We start from the raw sequence: 17,531 nt of genomic DNA, 5'->3' as shown, positions 1-17,531 counted from the left end.
GGAGGGACCTTCGCTGGCAAAAACAAGAACCGCTGCTCACATCCCTGACACCACCCGATTTCCAAGAACCCTCAGTACCCCAGAGCCCTTTCCCGGGCCACGGGGACAGTGCCTCCCAGGCCCGACGAACACACACACAAAGGTAGCACGAGAGGCGCCCCCAAACACCCAGGGAGACAAGCTCGCAGAACCAGCGCCGGAGAGAGGCGGGCCACCCCGCCCCCTAAGACTGCACGGAGTCGGCGGGCGCGCCTGCGGAGCGGCCCTCCCTGCTGCTCCCCGGCATTTCTACGGAGGTGGGGCCGGGGCGGCGCTCCGGCTGGAGAGTGGGAGGGGGCGGCTCGGGACGCGTCTTGGAGCTGCGTTTGCAGGGCCAGTCACCCTTTGTACTTAGGAGATAATGCGTGTGAAGCACGGAGGGGTGGGGGTGGGGGGGGGCTTTAGGGATGGATAGAGGTTCTGGCGCTAAATTAGGGCCACCTTGGCGGGTTTCGCACAACCTGCTTTCCCACCTCCCCGCCGCCCGGCTTCGGGGAGGGGGCGGCCTGCGGGGGCTGCGGCGCGGGGGTGTGTGCGCCCGAGCCTTTGTGTTTCGCCACTACCACTCCTCCCCTTTCCCCGCCCCGCGTTCTCGGTAGCGGGCGTTTCGCAAGTTGAACCGCCGCGGCTCTAAGCAGGTGCGCGCGGAGCGGACCAGGCTGCCGCCCGCCGCGACCGCGGACCGAGAGGCGACCGCAGGCGGAGAGGCGGCTGCGGGGCCCGCGCGCTGTCTGCCTGCGGGTGTGTTTTAAGTGTTATTGATTCGTCCGCGTCTGGGTGGCTTTTCTTTTCCTCCCTGCTTTAATCTTCATCTTGGCCCGCGCCCCGCCGCCCCGCGCGCATCCAGCATCCAGGAAGCTGGTCGGGCTGATTGGCGCTGGCCGCGCGAGGCTTTATCTTCTTTTTAATTAGAATCGGGGCGGAGGGACCGGGGAAGGGAGAGGGAGAGGGAGAGGGAAAACAACAGAAAAATAACCTCCCCTGGCCGTCCCGCCCGCCAGACCTCCCGCCGGCGCGCGGAGACCTCATTGGCCCCGCGGGGGCCCAGCTGCCCCGGACGGAGGGAGGGAGCTACCGAGGGCGCTGGCCTTCAGCACCGCAGTCGCCCTTTTGGGCGGGGAGGGGTCCAGGTCAGGAAAAGGGGTTGCAAGGTGAATTTGGCCCCGGGCCCTGCTCCTCCCTGAGCCTCGGGTTATCCATCTGTAAAATGGGCATGAGGGGTAGAGTCCCAGGGCCCTTAAGAAGCCTTCCAGCTCCCCAAATGTTCCTGGTTCCTCCCTGCTCAGGGCTGAGGGCAAGGCGTCTGCAGTAATCTGTTAACGTGGATAGTTCCAGTGAATCAAGTACTATCCCCTTCCAACAATCGAATCCAGCAACAATAAAAACCACCAGAGCAGCACATTTATTGACTACCTATTAGGTGCCTGGCACCTTTTGAACACTTTCCGTGTTTTAACACGTTTAATTTTCACAGCAGCCCTGTGAAATGAAGACTAATGATCTATATCCTCATTTTTGTGATAGAAAAGCTGAAGTACACAGACAGGGGATGTAACTTGCCCAAGGCCACACAGCTAGTAGGTGAAAAAGAAGCTTGGATGGCACCCTAGGCCTGACCTTTTAGCTGCTACATTAATTGTTCCTGTGAATTTTTGACTCTAATATATTATTTTACGCTGCTGGGGTAGGAATTCCTTGGTGGTCAGCTGGATAGTCACAGGTTCCCCCTGACTTGTGGCAAAACATCTCCACTTGACCATCTTTCCATCCTGCCTCTTCTTCAAACATTCCAGCTCTAGCTGTATCAGGCTGTCTCTTGGTGGCTGAAATGAATGAATGAGCGCTCTAACAAGGCTTCTGTTTCGGATGGGTGACCCACTAGCCTCTAGATCTCAATCTCTGTGAGCCTCAATTTTCAGATATGTGAAAGGGGTATGGTAATTCCTGCCCACCGGGACTGTTTAGAAAGGCTACATATATCTCATGTTTTCAGCAACACCTGCCATCCTGCCTTGGCGTGGTAGGGATGCTGCAAAAGTTCACTGATGCATTCAGTGCCTATGGGGGAGGGGGGTCATAGGTACTTAACCTGAGTGAAATTTTGAGAGCTCCATAATTCATTCATTCATTCATTTAGTAGCCATTTAGTGACCAGGCTAATAGCACTCCTGTCCCCAAAGAGCTCATAGTCTAATGAGAAGGATAAGTGATAAACAAAGTGGGCACACAGAACCAAACATGTACATCAAAGCGTTTCAGGAGACCATAAGTAATCAAGAGAATTAAGTAAACAAAACAGAGACTGTCATGCAAAGTTATGAGGGGTGGGGTGAGGAAGCAGGTTCCCTTAGCTGGGATGGTCAAGGAAGGTGTCCCTTGAAGTCACAGGAATGATGGCAAGAAGCCAAGCCTGTGAAGCTCAGGGGATGAAAGAGATTCCAGGGAAGGAGACCAGTAAGGACAAAGGGCCGGAGGCAGGAAGAGGGCTGATTTGAGGCAGAAGTAAAGGAAAAGAGGGTAGGAATGATCAATTGTGTGCTTGGAGAGGAGTGGGGTCACCCATCTCCTGCGCTGTTGATGCACAGAGCCTCGCTTTAAGAAATTCCAATTCCAGAACAACTTCCTGTAGCTGAGTCCCAGGATGGAAAGTGTGAGGCACTTTGCCCAGGGCTGGCCGTGACCTTCAATAAATGGAAGCTCTTATTATTATAACCAGAGTGAGGCATCAGGGGTGAAGTCAAAAGCTCCGGACGTGTGGACCATCTTTGTGTAAAGGGAGGGCTACCTGGTCCATCAGGGTTGCCACTGGAGCCTGTCTGGGGTTATCTTGATATTAGGAAACGGCCCCACCCTCGGCCAGATACCTAGGAGTCACGCTGACGCCTGCCTTTCCCTCGGACTCTCCCCCATCCCTCCCCCTCGACTCCACCCTTCCATCAGTCCACCCGCATGCACGTTTGGTCGCTCCATCTACAGCCACTGCCTGCTGCTGCCAAGGCCAAGCCCGCACCCCCTCTTGCCCATACCATTCTCTCTGCTCCTGCTCTGGCACCCCGCATGCCTCTCTCCCTCCCAGGGGGGCTGGACGGATGGGATCCTGTCACTTTCCTGCTCACAGTGCTTCCCGATGCACCTGAGAACATTCTAGCCCTCTACCAGATTCTCTCCTCAGACCCCTTCCCCGAGCTCTGCACCAGCTTCTGTGGGTTCTTTCTGTTCCTCGGTGATCCTGAGCTTGTTCCCCTCCCAGAACTTTGCATTTGCAGTTCCCTCTGCCTGGATTACTCTTCCCCAGACCTTCCCTTGGCTGGTTCCTGGCCATTCAGGCCCTGCTGCACTGCGCCTCCCCAGGGAGGCCGTCCTTGACCACCCGGCTAAAGAGGCCCCTCTCTCGGCCCTCCAAGCCCACCCTCTTCATTTACTTCCCTCACAGTGCCGAAGGCTGTCCGAAACAGTCTGTTTGATTCATTTGTGAAATGGGGGTAGTCTCCCTCCACATAGATCCAGGAGAGCAGGCCCTTGACTCTCTCCCGGCATGGTGCCTGGCACGTGATAGGTGTCCAACATGTATCTGCGCAGAGAATAAGTTAGGAAGATAGAAACCATATGAATAGGGACACCTGGGCGGCTCAGCTGGCTGAGCGTCTGACCTCAGCTCAGGTCATGATCCCAGAGCCCCGCTTTGTGTGTTGTGTGTTGGCCTCTCTGCTCACGAGGGAGACTGCTTCTCTCTCTCCCTCTGCCACTTCCCTGCTTGTGCTTGGGCACTCTCTCTCTCTCTGTCAAATAAATAAACAACAACAAAAAAGAAACCGTATGAATAGTCATAGGCATTTTCTAGACGGGTCATGCCTGGAGTGGGGTACACATGCTCCATTGGCATGCAGAAAGAAAATACTAAACCTTCTATTTACAATTACTTTTGAAAGATTTTGTTTGTAATACAACATATACGTACATACCAGGAAGTATATAGGACGTGTACAAGCAATTGCATTTTTTAAAAGATTTTATTTATTTATTCATGAGAGACACAGAGAGAGAGAGAGAGTCAGAGACATGCAGAGGGAAAAGCAGGCACCATGCAGGGAGCCTGACGTGGGACTTGATCCTGGGACCCCAGGATCATGTCCTGGGCCGAAGGCAGGTGCTAAACCACTGAGCCACCCAGGGATCCCCAGCAGTTTTTGTTTTTTTTTTAAATGTGTACCCACAACCTCTCAGGGCAACTGCTGAATGAAACTTTGTACTTCTCATCCCCTTGCTTGCCTTTGCAGTTTTACCACATTGGCACAATTCCTAAACAATATTGGCTGTTATTTTGCATTATCTTATCTTATTTTATTTTATTTATTTATTCATATGACAGAGTGAGAGAGAGCACAAGCAGGGAGCGTGGCAGGCAGAGGGAGAGGGAGAAGCAGGATCCTCACTGAGCAGGGAGTCTGCTGCAGGGCTGGGGGCTACATCCCAGGATCCTGCGATCGTGACCTGAGCCAAAGGCGAACTCTTAACCTAACCTGCTGAGCCACCCAGTTGAGCCTAGTTTGCATGATTTTAAATTCCACCTCAATTGAACCCTAACCATAAGTAGGAGGGCAACTTGCTTTGTGTACAACATTGTATTTGTGACATTTGTCATCTTTGTGTGGGTGTGTGTTTGTATCTTAAAGGGAAATCAAGCCTCACTGGTATTGAATATGCATGCTACACAAGTACCGATATGGAATAAAAAAATGAATAAATGTGGGTTTGGGGTGCAGTATCAAAAAAGTTGGGAGACCTCTGCTGGGAGCAGTGGGTGAGGGGTGGGAGGAGTGGAAGCAGCAACACCTGGCGCTCTGGGAGGGCCTGGAGGCCATGCCCCCACCTCGCTGGCCTAACGCTCCGTTTCTCTGTGTCCCCTGCTCCAGTGGCTTCTCCTCCGTGGTAGCTCTGGGCGCGAGCATCATCTGTAACAAGATCCCGGGCCTGGCTCCCAGACAGCGGGCGATATGCCAGAGCCGCCCCGACGCCATCATCGTCATAGGAGAAGGCTCGCAAATGGGCCTCGACGAGTGTCAGTTTCAGTTCCGCAACGGCCGCTGGAACTGCTCAGCCCTGGGGGAGCGCACCGTCTTCGGGAAGGAGCTCAAAGTGGGTATGTGCTCACCCAGATGACCTACGCAAGGGCTTCGCGGCCATGGGCCACCCGAGTACCCTCGGGAGCCCCCCGGGAGCCTGTCACCTGCCCCAGCAGCCGTGCTCCCGAGGATGGGATCTGCAGGTGCCACGACTTGAGTCGGGTCTCCCGGTGGGTGAGGGTCAGCTCTCAAATTCAAATCCAGATCACTCCAACCACGTATGGCAAAGTTGAAAACCAGCAACCAGTGGCCTAAGTGCTAACCGGCCGGGACGGCGCTGATGTTTCTTAAATCGAAGCCCAATTTAAAAAAAAAAAAGAAAAAAAAGCATAAGTTTTTCAGCTAAAAGAATGAATTTCTGTCTTATTTTAAAAAAATCTGGCAGATCTACTGATAACTTACCATGGGCATACATGGTCATGATGGGGTCAAGCTGAGACTGCAGCTTCCTTTAAATGGAGCCATTGCCACAGCCCACCACTCCCTATGACCACCATGTCCCCTTATGTGACTCCCCAGGCCACTGTGGGCATTTGAATTTGCAACCCCTGTTTGGTGGGAATGTGTACTGCTCAGCCATGCGTACATGGGCATGCGAGTGTGTGTGCACACACACAGATACACATATACACAGACTTGCACAAAGTGTCAGGTCACACTTTTGGTTTTTCAAAGCAATTGTGAGGAAAACCTGGTAGAAGGGGGGGTTGTTGGTCATTGGGATATTTGTGGAGAAGGCCACGCTGTGTGTCTTGCTTGTGTGTGTCTGGACTAGGGGCCCAGGATCTCTGCAGGCTTGCTGCCAAGCTGTGAACTTCCCTGAAAGTAAGTCCACCTCAGGCCTCTTTGAGCTAGAGTGGTTCTTAAAAGCACCCCAAGTTCTCTCTCTCCCTCGGCCCCAACATCAGTAAATTCAGTGGATATTGAAAATATTCTCCCCAAATCCAGCCATTTCTCCATGACCTTCCTTCCTCCTCGTCGGGTCCCACAGCTGGCACCTCTGGGGTCCCTGGCACCCGCATCAATCCTGCTGCCCTCTGGCTATTCTGCAGACCTTCCTGTAGGCAGTGTCCTCCTTTGTAAGTGAAAATCAGATTGTGTCATTTCCCTGCTTTAAATTCCATGAGGCTCCCTCTCATTTTAATTTTTTTAAAAGATTTATTTAGTCATGAAAGTCACACACACAGACACACACACACACACACACACACAGAGAGAGAGAGAGAGAGAATGGCACAGGCAGAGGGAGAAGCAGGCTCCATGCAGGGAGCCCGACGTGGGACTCGATCCCGGGTCTCCAGGATCACACCCTGGGCTGAAGGCAGCGCTAAACCGCTGAGCCACAGGGCTGCCCTCCCTCTCATTTTAAAACACTGATGACCTCTGCCCATGTCTGTTTCCATCTTCCCCCTCCCCCTTGCCCACCCAGGCTGGTCCTTTTTCCCAAACACATCACTCCTGCTCTGGGGCCCCCGCACCGCACATTCCTTCTGCCTCACATCCTTAATCAGAGCCAGCACCCCAGAGCCCGTTCTCTGAGTGCATCTCTCCCTCCTAGCCTCTGGGCCTCCCAGGGCCTCCCTTGATCACTGATGTCTAAAGACCCCTCTCCTGGTACACCTGTGTAGCTCAGTGGTTGAGCGTCTGCCTTCAGCTCAGGGTGTGATCCGGGGTCTGGGGATTTAGTCCACATCGGGCTCCCCACAGGGACCCTGCTTCTCCCTCTGCCTGTATCTCTGCCTCTCTCTGTGTCTCTCATGGATAAATAAATAAAGCTTAAAAGAAGTCCCCTCTCCCCACGAAGCTCCAGCCCATCAGCCAAGCACTTGGCACTGTGATTCATTCCTCACCCCTTGGGAATGCCAGCTCCATGGGGGCCAGGGCTCCCTTGTCACATTCACCACTGGGTTTCCTTCCTCCTTCTTGGAAGGAAGAACAGTGTCATGTCAGTCCTGAGCAGGTCTTGTTTTGTCCCCATCTTCTGTAGGCACCTGCTTACTCATGCCCAAGGGAGCCAGATGCCAGCTTCATGGTCAGGTTGGCAGGGGGGTGTGGCAGCCTCCTCTTACAGAGCCTCTCTTTCCACGCGTGCCCTTTCTGACATCTTCGTGGTTAGAATTTTGCCCTGCGCCACCTGCCCTTCCTTCTCCCTCTTACCAACCTCAAGCTGACTTTGCAGGTGGAAAACAGGGGTCCAGAGAGGGGGCGGGGCTGCCCTGGCTCACACCAGGAGGTGGTGTCACACTGGGAGTCCAGTGTAGGTCCCTGAAATCTCTGTCTGGGGGGGCCTTTGTTGGCACCTATAGTTTTTCTGCCTTCTCCTGCTCACATCCCCAGTACCCTGTTCCTGGAACGCAGGCCTGGGCTCTGGCACTATTTTAAACTTGTGTTTTGCTGATGTATGAGATGTTACAGATGAGGAAACAATCTCCGAAGGGACTAGTCCTAGGTCAATGAAGAGTGAGTGACAGAGTCTTCCAGGACTCGGTTCATGCCACCGCAGGCTGCAGCCTTGGAAGAAGCAGCCCATAGCCTGGCATTGTAATAGAGCATGCTGGGGTACAGCAGAGGGCTGTGTTTACGGGAGCTCCTGCTATCCAGCAGCCCTCCCAGCTGACCAGAGTTGTAGAATTGAGGGAATCCAATGCACGTTGAGTGGCCTCAGGGAATCCAAGCAAAAAGAGGAGCTCAAGAAAACCCAGGGCATGGCAGTGCTAGGGCAACAAGTCCAAGGGCCTGGAAGTGAGTGGGAGCCAGGGCTGGGAGGCATGTGGCGTAAGTCTGAACAGTTTGAATTTCTGGGTGGTGGGAGCAGTTAGAAAATTTTGAGCACGGGCATAGCTGCCAAAGTAAGGTCATACTGTATGAAATAGCCACTATTCAATGATTTTTGGCCTCCAAAAATGGCAACAGCGCATATGATTCAGCCTAATAGCAATTCTGGAAGATTCATTAAAGGGTGGCTATAACACTCATTCATTTATTATGTCATTTATTAACTCATATATTCACCAAATATTTATTGAGTGCCCAGCATGGCTGGAGGCTGCCGTTCCAGCCTGTTTGGTCAAGGAAGGCCTCTGGATTCATGAGGGAATAAGCCATGGGCATGTTTGGGGAATGGTGTGCGGGGCAAAGAGGATGGATGTACAAAGGCCCCCAGGCAGGAACGTGTTTGAGGTCCAGTGAGGGGGCTAGTGTAGCTGGAGTATATCAAGCAGGTGGAGGAGGAAGTCTCAGAGGCCAGAGAAGGAGCCAGGAGGGGGACAGCATGACATCTTCTGGCAAAGTCAAGGGTTGGGGTTTTCCTCCAGAGAATGGACAGCAAGGGAATGGCAGATCTGGCTTTGGATTTAGCAGCATTGCTCTAGGTGCTGGGAATGGAATGAACTGTGGAGGGGCCAGGATAGGAATTAGAGTCTGGTCCAGTCTTCCAGGCAGGAGGTGATCCTGGCTACGGCCTAAGTGATGGCAGTGGAGTTCTGCTTTGGAAATGAGTTGTAAAGGATGGAGGGAGCTGATGACCCGAAGGCCACTTAGGAAGAAGTTACCCTGGGCCTGGAACCTGAAAGGTGGTGGCAATAGAGAGAGGAAGAGTGGCCCAGATGAGACCCCCAGGGGCTAAGAAGTTACTTCCCCTCTGAGCCTTGCTTTCCTCATGTATAAACATATCCTGCTTGAGGACACCAAGAAGCAAGCCTCAGATTTTGGCTTTCTGGCCTCTTCCCCAGTGCTCTTGCCCTTAAGGGATTGCCTCTTCCTGGGTGAGGCTCAGGCTGCCTTGTGGGTGAGGCATCAAGAGTGTAGTCTTTGACTTTGGGAGTTTTGGCCACCAAGGCCACACTCTGGATGGCGGGGAAACATCACCTCCCCCCACTACCTTCCTACTTCTACTTACATCATTGGCCAGAACTCAGTCACATAACCACATCTAGCTGCAAGGGAGTCTGGGAAACATAGTCTTTTCTTCTCAGAGTAGCTCTGAGATACGCTCAGGGTCTGTGACAAGAGGAAGGGGAAAGTTGACATTGGGGGCAACTACCCCTGGCATAGTATTCATCTTATGCTGAGACCTAAAGGCTCACCTTCCTCCGTCTCCTCTGCCTCTGCTCTGGTCTCCAGCTCTGTGTTTTACGGCTCTGTTTCCCCTCCTGAATAGCTCTCAGGAGCTGTTTTACTGTATAGCTCTCAGGAGAAGGCCATGGGCATGTACCAGACAAAGCCCTCTTGGATGCTAGAAACTACAACCCAGTTGAAGCCCCCTCAGGCAAAAAGGTGAATTTGTGTCTGTTTGAGTCACTGCTAAGTCAGGGATGGTGCTGACTTTTGGAATGGTTTGGATCAGAGGTGGTGTTGGCTTCTGCCAACCCCAGAATGCCTCTTGGGGTAGCAAGATGGCTCTTACAGTGCCAGAACCACAACTTCCAGGTTCTAGATTTGCAAGAGAGAGCATTAGCCTTTCTCTGGTGACACCTACAGAAGTCCTACAGTTCACCCTGGGTGGATTAGCCAACAGGGCTTGACTTTGGGTCATGTGTCCATCCCAAACCAATCACAGTGGCCAAGGGCAGTGCTTTTGTTGGCCAGGCCTAGGAGCCCCACCTAGACCATCTCTCAGGGGACAGGGACTGTTCATGAGTCTATAAGCCAGCCCGGGGCTTCTGTAACAAACAACCACAGGCTGGGCAGCTTAGACAAAGATGCTTCTTTTCTCACTGCTCTGGAGGCCGGAAGCCCAAGATCAAGGTGTTAGCAGGTTTGATTTCTTCTGAGGCCCTCTCCTTGCCCTACAGATGGCCACTTTCTTACTGTGTCCTCACATGATCTTTCCCCTGTGGACATGCTCTTCATGTCTCTGTGTGCTCATCTCCTCTGCTTATAAGGACACCGGTCTGACTGGGTTAGGACCCACCATAATGGCCTCATTTCAACTCAACCCCTGCTTTGAAGGTCATACCTCTGAATACATATTGTCCTTTGTCATATTCTGTAACACTGGGGGTTAGAGCTGCAACATATGAAGGGGATGGGAGACACAAGTCAGCCCATAACAATGAGCAACCAGAAAGTGGAATGGTCTGTGCTTTAGGGATAGGCCAATAGGATGTAGTGGGTGCTCAGAGGTGAGACTCCAAGGTGGGAGAAGTGGACTGGACAGTGAAGATAGCCCTTGATCTGGGTTTTAAGGGGTAGGAAGAATTTCACCAGTGAATGGGATCCCTGGCAGAGGGAATCATGGGGCAAAGACATGGATGTTGGATTGCTAAGAGGATCTTGAACAGGAGTCTGCAGCCTCAGGAGGCAGGGGGTCAGTAGCCTCAGATGATATTGCAGGCCAGCTCTCCAGGGCTCTTAAATGCCAGGGGTTATCGGAATGAGGTATGTGGCTCCATATCAAATTTATCAGGTGCTACCCAGTGTGGCCCTTGGGGGCTTAAGAAGGCATTCACCTCCCCTTCAGCCTTTTCCTTTCCTTAAATAACTCCGTGAACTCCCCTTGAATCTGCCACCCAACACAACTAGAACTGAGAATGGGTAATTTATACTTGCTGTAGCCATCCCTTGTGCACCCCCTGCCTCTCCCTCCCAAGCCACACTGTCTCTATCCTGAGTCTTGGGTTTCCCATTCCTTGCTTGTTTATGTTTGTTTTATCATAGCGATATAGTCCCCAGAAGTAAATTATTTGGTTTTAGTTGTATTTAATTTTATAAAGAAAAGACATCATGCTATATGCAATCTTTTGGATTTACTATTGTCACTTACTAGTAAAAAAAAAAAAAAAAACCATCTACAGTATTCCTTCAGCTGTTGTTGATTCCTTTTGGCTGTGGTAATAGACTCCAGTCTATACTTCTGTGCTTTTAGTTAGGGGGCATCTGGGTCACTTTTAAGCATTTGGTGTCACATTGCCACCATCGGCCTCTTTGAGCATGTCTCCTGGCACCCATGTGCGTGTGTTTCTCTTGAGTGTATACAGAGGAGTGAATTGATGGCCACAGGGTATGAATGTCAACCTGATTTCTGCAGTGATTGTGCCAAGTGCCCGCCAGCAGAATTGATTGACAGCTTCTCCAATACTTGGGATTATCCAGATTTCATACCTAGGGAACAGGTATAAAATGCCTTCTTACTGTTGTCTTGATTTCCCCTGAGAAATAATTTGGGGGAACCCTCTTCCTTTATGTATTGGCTGTGCATGTTTACTCTTTTGTGAGTTGCCTGTTCATGCTTTTTGCCCATTTTTCCATCCAGTTGTATGTTCTTCCCTCAGGATTGGCCATCGTGATTATAGTACTGAGTCATGGTGCAGGGGAGCAAGGCTGGACCAGGCAGGCCACAGGGATGGTGGCCCAAGTGGGGCTTCACTCTCCTGTCCTTTGTCTTTTCACTGAGGATCCATAGCAGCCAGGCACTGCGACAGCCCTTCCTCCTGTATGGCTTCATCCATCCCTGCAAAAGGTGGTCTGTCTACCTCCATCTCAGGCTCTGAGTGAGGCAGAGGCTGACCAAAGTCAACTAGCTGTTTTGTGGTAGAGCTGAGATGGGCAGTGCCAAGTTCCCTGCTGCTGGGAGATTCTTCTGTTTTGTGAGCCTGCCAGATTTCAGATTCTCTAAGCTGACATGTATTTGAGAACCTTATCTTGTTGTTAGACCATGTGGCAGCCAAGTGAGAATTCATAGGAAAGTCACACAGCTAGGTTTCCATCCCAGTCCCATCACTAGGACTCTGAGAGAGTACCTCACCTTTCCTATCTCAGTCTGCTCATCTGCAGAATGGGGGAGTCCCATGATCCACCTTGCCAGGTGACAACATTGTGAGGGATATAAGACCCTGGCACCTGTAGATTAAGTCCATCAGAAATCATCCCTTTACCCCTCCCAGGAGGCTCACATGCCCATCTCAGATGAAGATGAGCTCAAGGAATTGAGGATGCATGCACTAGATTTTATTCTCGGAGCAGTAGAGTGGGCAGATGTAGAGAAGAATGGGGAGAAGCTATTGATGCAATTGCTAATCTAAGCTCACCATTTGGACTCTACCTATGAAATGAATCTGCCTGTCAGTCTACTTCTCACACCTCTGTCACCACCTTCTGGTTCAAAACCTCCATCTTTAGAGAGTTGTTGCCCAGACAGCTCCATCAGCCCCTCATGTACCCCCGCCTCCAACCACACAGCCATCCAGCATAGCACCTTCTCAGCATTGCTCTGATCATGGCATCCCCCTGTGTAAAACCCTGTAGTGGTTTCTTGTTCCTCTGGGAATCAAATATGGACAGGGCCCCTGGTCCTTTACAGACCTTGGTGACCTGCACCCAGACTCCATCTCCACTCCATCTTCGTCTCATTTCCACCACAGCCCCTTGCCTTTCTTTTGACCCTCAAGCATGCTCTCTCCCCGGACGCTCTTCTGTCCTTCCATTCCTGGCTTACATGTCACCTTCCTAGAGAAGCCTTCATGACACCCCTGTGTAGCATAGACCACCTGTCCCTGTCTGCTCTTTACCTTGCTGGATTTTTCATATCACGTCACTACCTGGGGACAGATTCTCTATTTGCTCATTTGTGCAGCACTGTATGAGAGTTCAGCCCTGAGGCCACCTGCTTGGTTCTTTTCCTGTCTTCCCCACTTACTAGCTATGGACCTTGACCAAACAGCAATGATAATAGCATCTGTTCCATAGGTTGTGTCCCATAGGTTGAGATCATTTATTCCCCATCAAGCATTCAGAACTGTCTGGCACAGTTCTCCAGAAATCATAGTTGTGGTGTTGCTATCATCTATCTCTTGGGCCAGAAGACAGCTCTGTGAGGAAGCAGAAGCCTCTGACACAGCACCTGGCATGTGGAAGACATGGTGGCCACAGATGGGCACTGAGGATGTGGGGACCTCCCTGGGTACTGGTACCTGCACTTAACTCCCTCTGGAGGCAGGAAATGGAAGAGAAGGGTGAGAGGGAGAAGGTGGCAATAGATAGGAGGTATCCCAGCAGGTTTCCACTCAAATGCCATCTCCTCCAGGAAGCCTTCCTTGATCATCAAGGTTGGTCAACTTGTACTGATGTTTCTACAGCGCTTAGCACTCTCAGAAGTAACATTGCTTACTTTTGTAAGGATATGTCCAATATCAGTCTTTTCCCTGACCGTGGGGGTGTCCATGGAACCCAGGCCTGTCAATCATCTTCTCCTGGGACACCCCCCAGAGCCTGGCACACAGCAGGTGCTCAGGAAACACATGAAGACATGCACGACCCTGAAGCTCCTCTCTACCCTGTACCAGCTGTTGCTCTGAGCCCCTGAGGACAAGACCTGGCTCTTGTTTCTCTTCTGACTCCCAGGTCTGGGTTATACCTCATGCACAGGAAGCACTCTGTTCCCTCCGTTGTGTGAGCAAATGCTTTTTATTGTGGCCCCAATACAAGACTGCACATTTTCATTTTAACCCATTTTAGCCTGGCCTTCTGTTGGTTCTCCCTTCCACCTTTGCACTGGCTTCAAATGGGATAGAAACTCTGATTAGGTCAAGGCCTAGGGAAGACCCTTTCCCCATAGCATGATTTGAGAAGACTTGGTCCCAGGGTCTGTTCAGCAGAACAGCAGGGCCCACCCCCTCTCTTCCTCCCTCCACTACCACCAAACCCTCTGAAGAAACATAGGAGGGTTTTTTGGATGATAAATTGGGGAACTTAGAATGCTATGCTCCCTGCTCAAGGGAGCCAGAATGCCCACCAGCATATTAAAGGCTCTGAAAAGTCTTACAGGCAGGAGAACATCTTGAACAGTGTTCCCCTGGAAGGTCCATTCATTTCTGACCTGGGACTCACTGACCATCTGGTGGAACTCCTCTTCAGAGGCCCCCCACACTAAGAAACACCACTCCGGAGATTCTCACAGCTTGATCATGCTCATAATGTGGTTTGGGACTAACCAGGAATTGACCTAGGTGTATTCAGTCACCAAGTCCTACGTCTTTCCGCAGTGGCACAGTAGAGGCACGCCCTAGCCTCTGACATTGGCATGCACAGTGAAATGTATTCAAGTCCCCCCCCTTTCAAAGGGACTTGAAAGTCCCTTCAATCAGCCACAAAATTCAGAATACCCGGTTTTCTACAGTAAAACATTTGTATGAATATATAATGTATATGTAGTAATGTACAGTATAGAAGGAAGAGTATGTGTCTAAAGTATAAGTATACATGTTAGTGTTCTTTTGTTTTTTTTGATCCCACATGTACGTGGATTTCTCTGTATTTGACTTTCTGCGTCTGATTTGGTTCACTTTGTGTAATGTTCTCCAAGTCCATCCATGTTGTCACAAATGGCAGGAGTTCCTTCTTCATTAGGGCTGGATAATATCCAACTATATGTATCAATCATATTTTCCTTATCCATTCATCCATTGATGTTCACATAAGTTGTTTGCACATCTTGGCTTTTGTAGATAATGCTGCAGTGAACACAAAGGTGCAGGTATCTTTCCAAGAGAATGATTGCGTTTTCTTTGGGTATGTTATCCAGGAGTGGGATTGCTGGATCATATATGGTCACTCCATTTTTAACTTTATGAGGAACCTCCATACTCTCTTCTATAGTGGCTACACAAATTTACATTCCCTCCCCCCCCCCCAACAATATTGTCATTTATCTTTCCCTAGGTGCTTTTGGTTGAATTCATCTAGTTTAAATCCTCGTGGGATCACACACCACAAGCTCCCCCTGCCCCACCGTTGTGTCCACCCATTCAGTCATTTATCCGCCCCAAACATATTTACTAGAATCTTCTGTGTGTAGACTGATGAATAGGCCATGGGCTCTGCCCTCAAGATGCTCATGGTTTGGTGGGGAGAAGCAGCAAAGCCAGGGCTGAAATGTGCTCTGGGATCTCATAGAAGAGGAGAGGGCACTGGGCAGGGGAGCAGGTGGATTGTAGCACAGCAATGGGCTGGTCCACCACCGTGGGAGGGAGAGAGGGAGGGAGGGAGGGAGGGAGGGAAGGCCATGGTGGCAGAGAAGCAGTGAAGAGAGGGACTTGCAGGTGTGACCCAGGCACCCCAGACTCTAGGGTGTGGGGTAGGGAGCACAGAAAGGGGCTGGAGAGAGAGGTGGACATGAATCAGTCCAGCACGGCTCTGCCTGGGAGGGGATCTGTCAGAAGAATTTCTTTCCCCTGTGTCAGGGGAGAGACAGGATGTGGGAAGACAATCACATTCTTAGCACATATAGAAATTTGCAATGTCCCCAGCATTACTGTCAACAAAGAAATGGTGATTTCCCGATGTGTGCTCCTGGGGACTGCTGCATTCTTTTCCAGATACTCACGACCTCCTGTTTGGTACTCCCCCGCCAGAATTTTTCCAGGGATGGGCACAGATGACCCAGGATTCAGGCCCTGGGAGGGCACTACGCCCTCCTGCGTCTGCAAACCCGGTGATTTTGAAGCATTTCTGGACTTCTGCTCCTGTGACATTTGTCACCAGTTCTCTAGAGCCGCTCCCCCTCCCTCCCTGGGGGGACCTGCTGGGCCTAGGGTCCCTCCCCTGGGAATCTGCACCCCCACAAATGGCTCTGTCTTTTTGCCCATTTCGGGCTGTGAAAGAGACTAGAGCACATGTCTGGTGAGCTAATGACTGCTTAGAGGGATGGATTCGAGGCCTTTCCAGGGAGTGAGAGAAACAGAAGCAAGGGGCGGGCCAGCTCCACTTTCTCTCTGCCATTTCTTAACAATACGCCATCTTGCCCCAGCGAAAGACCTATTCTTTCCCCATTCTTGCTTAGAACGCAGCTAACAAAGGACTTTTTGTCTCGTTTGCATTTTTTTTTGCAAGCTTCAGTTCATCCTGGGTTTTAGCTCTCCTGACGCTATTCTTTGAGATGAGTCTTTTGTTATAATGTTCCCGTTCCAGCTTTCCTATGGTGGACAGACAGACAGACAGACAGACACACACACACTCACACGCTTACACCCTTACACACGCTCTGTCTTTCATTCATCAACTGTGGGAGACTTCGCAGATAAACAATCCAGCTCCCACAGCCTCGTGGGAAGAGACAAGAGTTCAGTTCAACACACAGGCTAAGGTGCAGGACCACAAGCAGAGGGAGGGGATGTCAGGAAGGTCCCTCAGAGAGGGGACACTGGAGTGGCGTCCCCAGCATGCATCTTGTAGGAGCTCCTGCTTATTGATCTTTTCCCCGGTGTGGACCGAGTCTGTTTTGTGCTTTGTGTTTTTTTTGCCATCCAAACAAGGAGGTTAACTTAGGCCTTCAGAGGTCCATTAACTCATCCAAGGTCCTGCCATGGGCAAGCAGAGCCAGGATGCGAACCCAGATTTATTGACCTCCAGGGCCCTACTTCTAACCACCTGGCTACATTGCCCCTCATCAGGCAGACAGGAGGGAGGGCAGGTCCAGGCTGAGGGAACAGCATGTGCAAAGGCACGCTGGCAGGAAGGGGCAGACGTTGACCTTTCGTGGATGGTCAGCGGTGTGCGCTGGCTTTGGGCGAGAAGGGCACATGCCCCTCCCCCAGTTTCCGGTGCTGTGGGCCCATTATCTGAGCCAGGCGCAGCCCAGACAGGTACTACCTACACACACACACCCCCCCCCCCCTTCTTCCAGTTGCTCATCGAGAGGCTCTCTAGTTCCTCTGGATGGAGACAGCCAGCTGTGGCATTCTGAGCCCAGAAGGGCTGTGAGCCGCCATGCCACAGGACTGGCAAAGGCAACCTTTTTCCATCTGTATATTTTCCAAATCATCATATATTTCAGCTTGTGTCACTGCAGATTGCTCACTCTCTGACCCACTGGCTTTAAATAGCAAAAGAAAAAAAATACAATGCACTTTGTGGTTTCCAGTAAGATACCGTAAATACACCCAGATAATATTCCAGGGCAAGCCATTTACAGCGATTGCACAGGGCGGTGGAATGGAATCTTTCGGGCAGGCTTGCTCATCAGTTTATTTCCTCTGTACCCGCCGGAATCGTTATGGAGCTGGGCTGTGTGGAGGGCATCAACCAGGCTACCCATTTTCACCTCAGTGATAACCCGGTTCTTTGCTGAGCACCTTCTCGGGGTCTGGGCAATTCACCTCGAGGTTGCACTGACTCTTCCTGGCAACTTGGCAGCATCCTCCTGGTGGTTCCCATTTCACAGATGTGCAAGCTGAGACTCAGGGAGGCAGTGTCCTTGCTCAGGGTCACCCGGCTGAATAAGGAGTAGAGAGGAAAGACAGACAAGCCCTATCTTACCCAAGTTCTGAGTGGAAGCCAGCCACTTCTGGGTGGAAAATGTACCTGCACTGAGAATTAAGGAGGATGGGGTGGAGGTGAGAGTGGGGGCCTCATGTCGGGAGTGAGGAGAGCCTG

The 17,531-nt window shown here is 51.4% G+C and overlaps 1 protein-coding gene across 2 annotated transcripts in view; it reads left to right on the top strand.

Annotated features, from left to right (window-relative positions):
• The window catches only part of WNT7A (Wnt family member 7A), a 66,862-nt gene that overhangs the window by 772 nt on the left and 48,559 nt on the right, over positions 1–17,531 (top strand). Inside the window, exons 1-2 of one of the 2 annotated variants that reach the window (XM_077857687.1) lie at positions 648–780; positions 4,953–5,179. In XM_077857687.1, coding sequence (XP_077713813.1) covers positions 5,083–5,179 — 97 coding nt within the window. In that variant the 5' untranslated portion in view covers positions 648–780; positions 4,953–5,082. Of the gene's footprint in view, positions 1–647; positions 781–4,952; positions 5,180–17,531 lie in introns of those variants that run through there. The other variant, XM_077857686.1, reaches the window with a different exon arrangement.

The sequence above is a fragment of the Canis aureus genome, chromosome 19 (genome assembly GCF_053574225.1).
Source record: "Canis aureus isolate CA01 chromosome 19, VMU_Caureus_v.1.0, whole genome shotgun sequence".
In the NCBI taxonomy this organism is placed as follows: Eukaryota; Metazoa; Chordata; class Mammalia; order Carnivora; family Canidae; genus Canis; species Canis aureus.
Note: the sequence above shows the minus strand (reverse complement) of the source record. Positions and strands in the feature narration are given on the sequence as shown.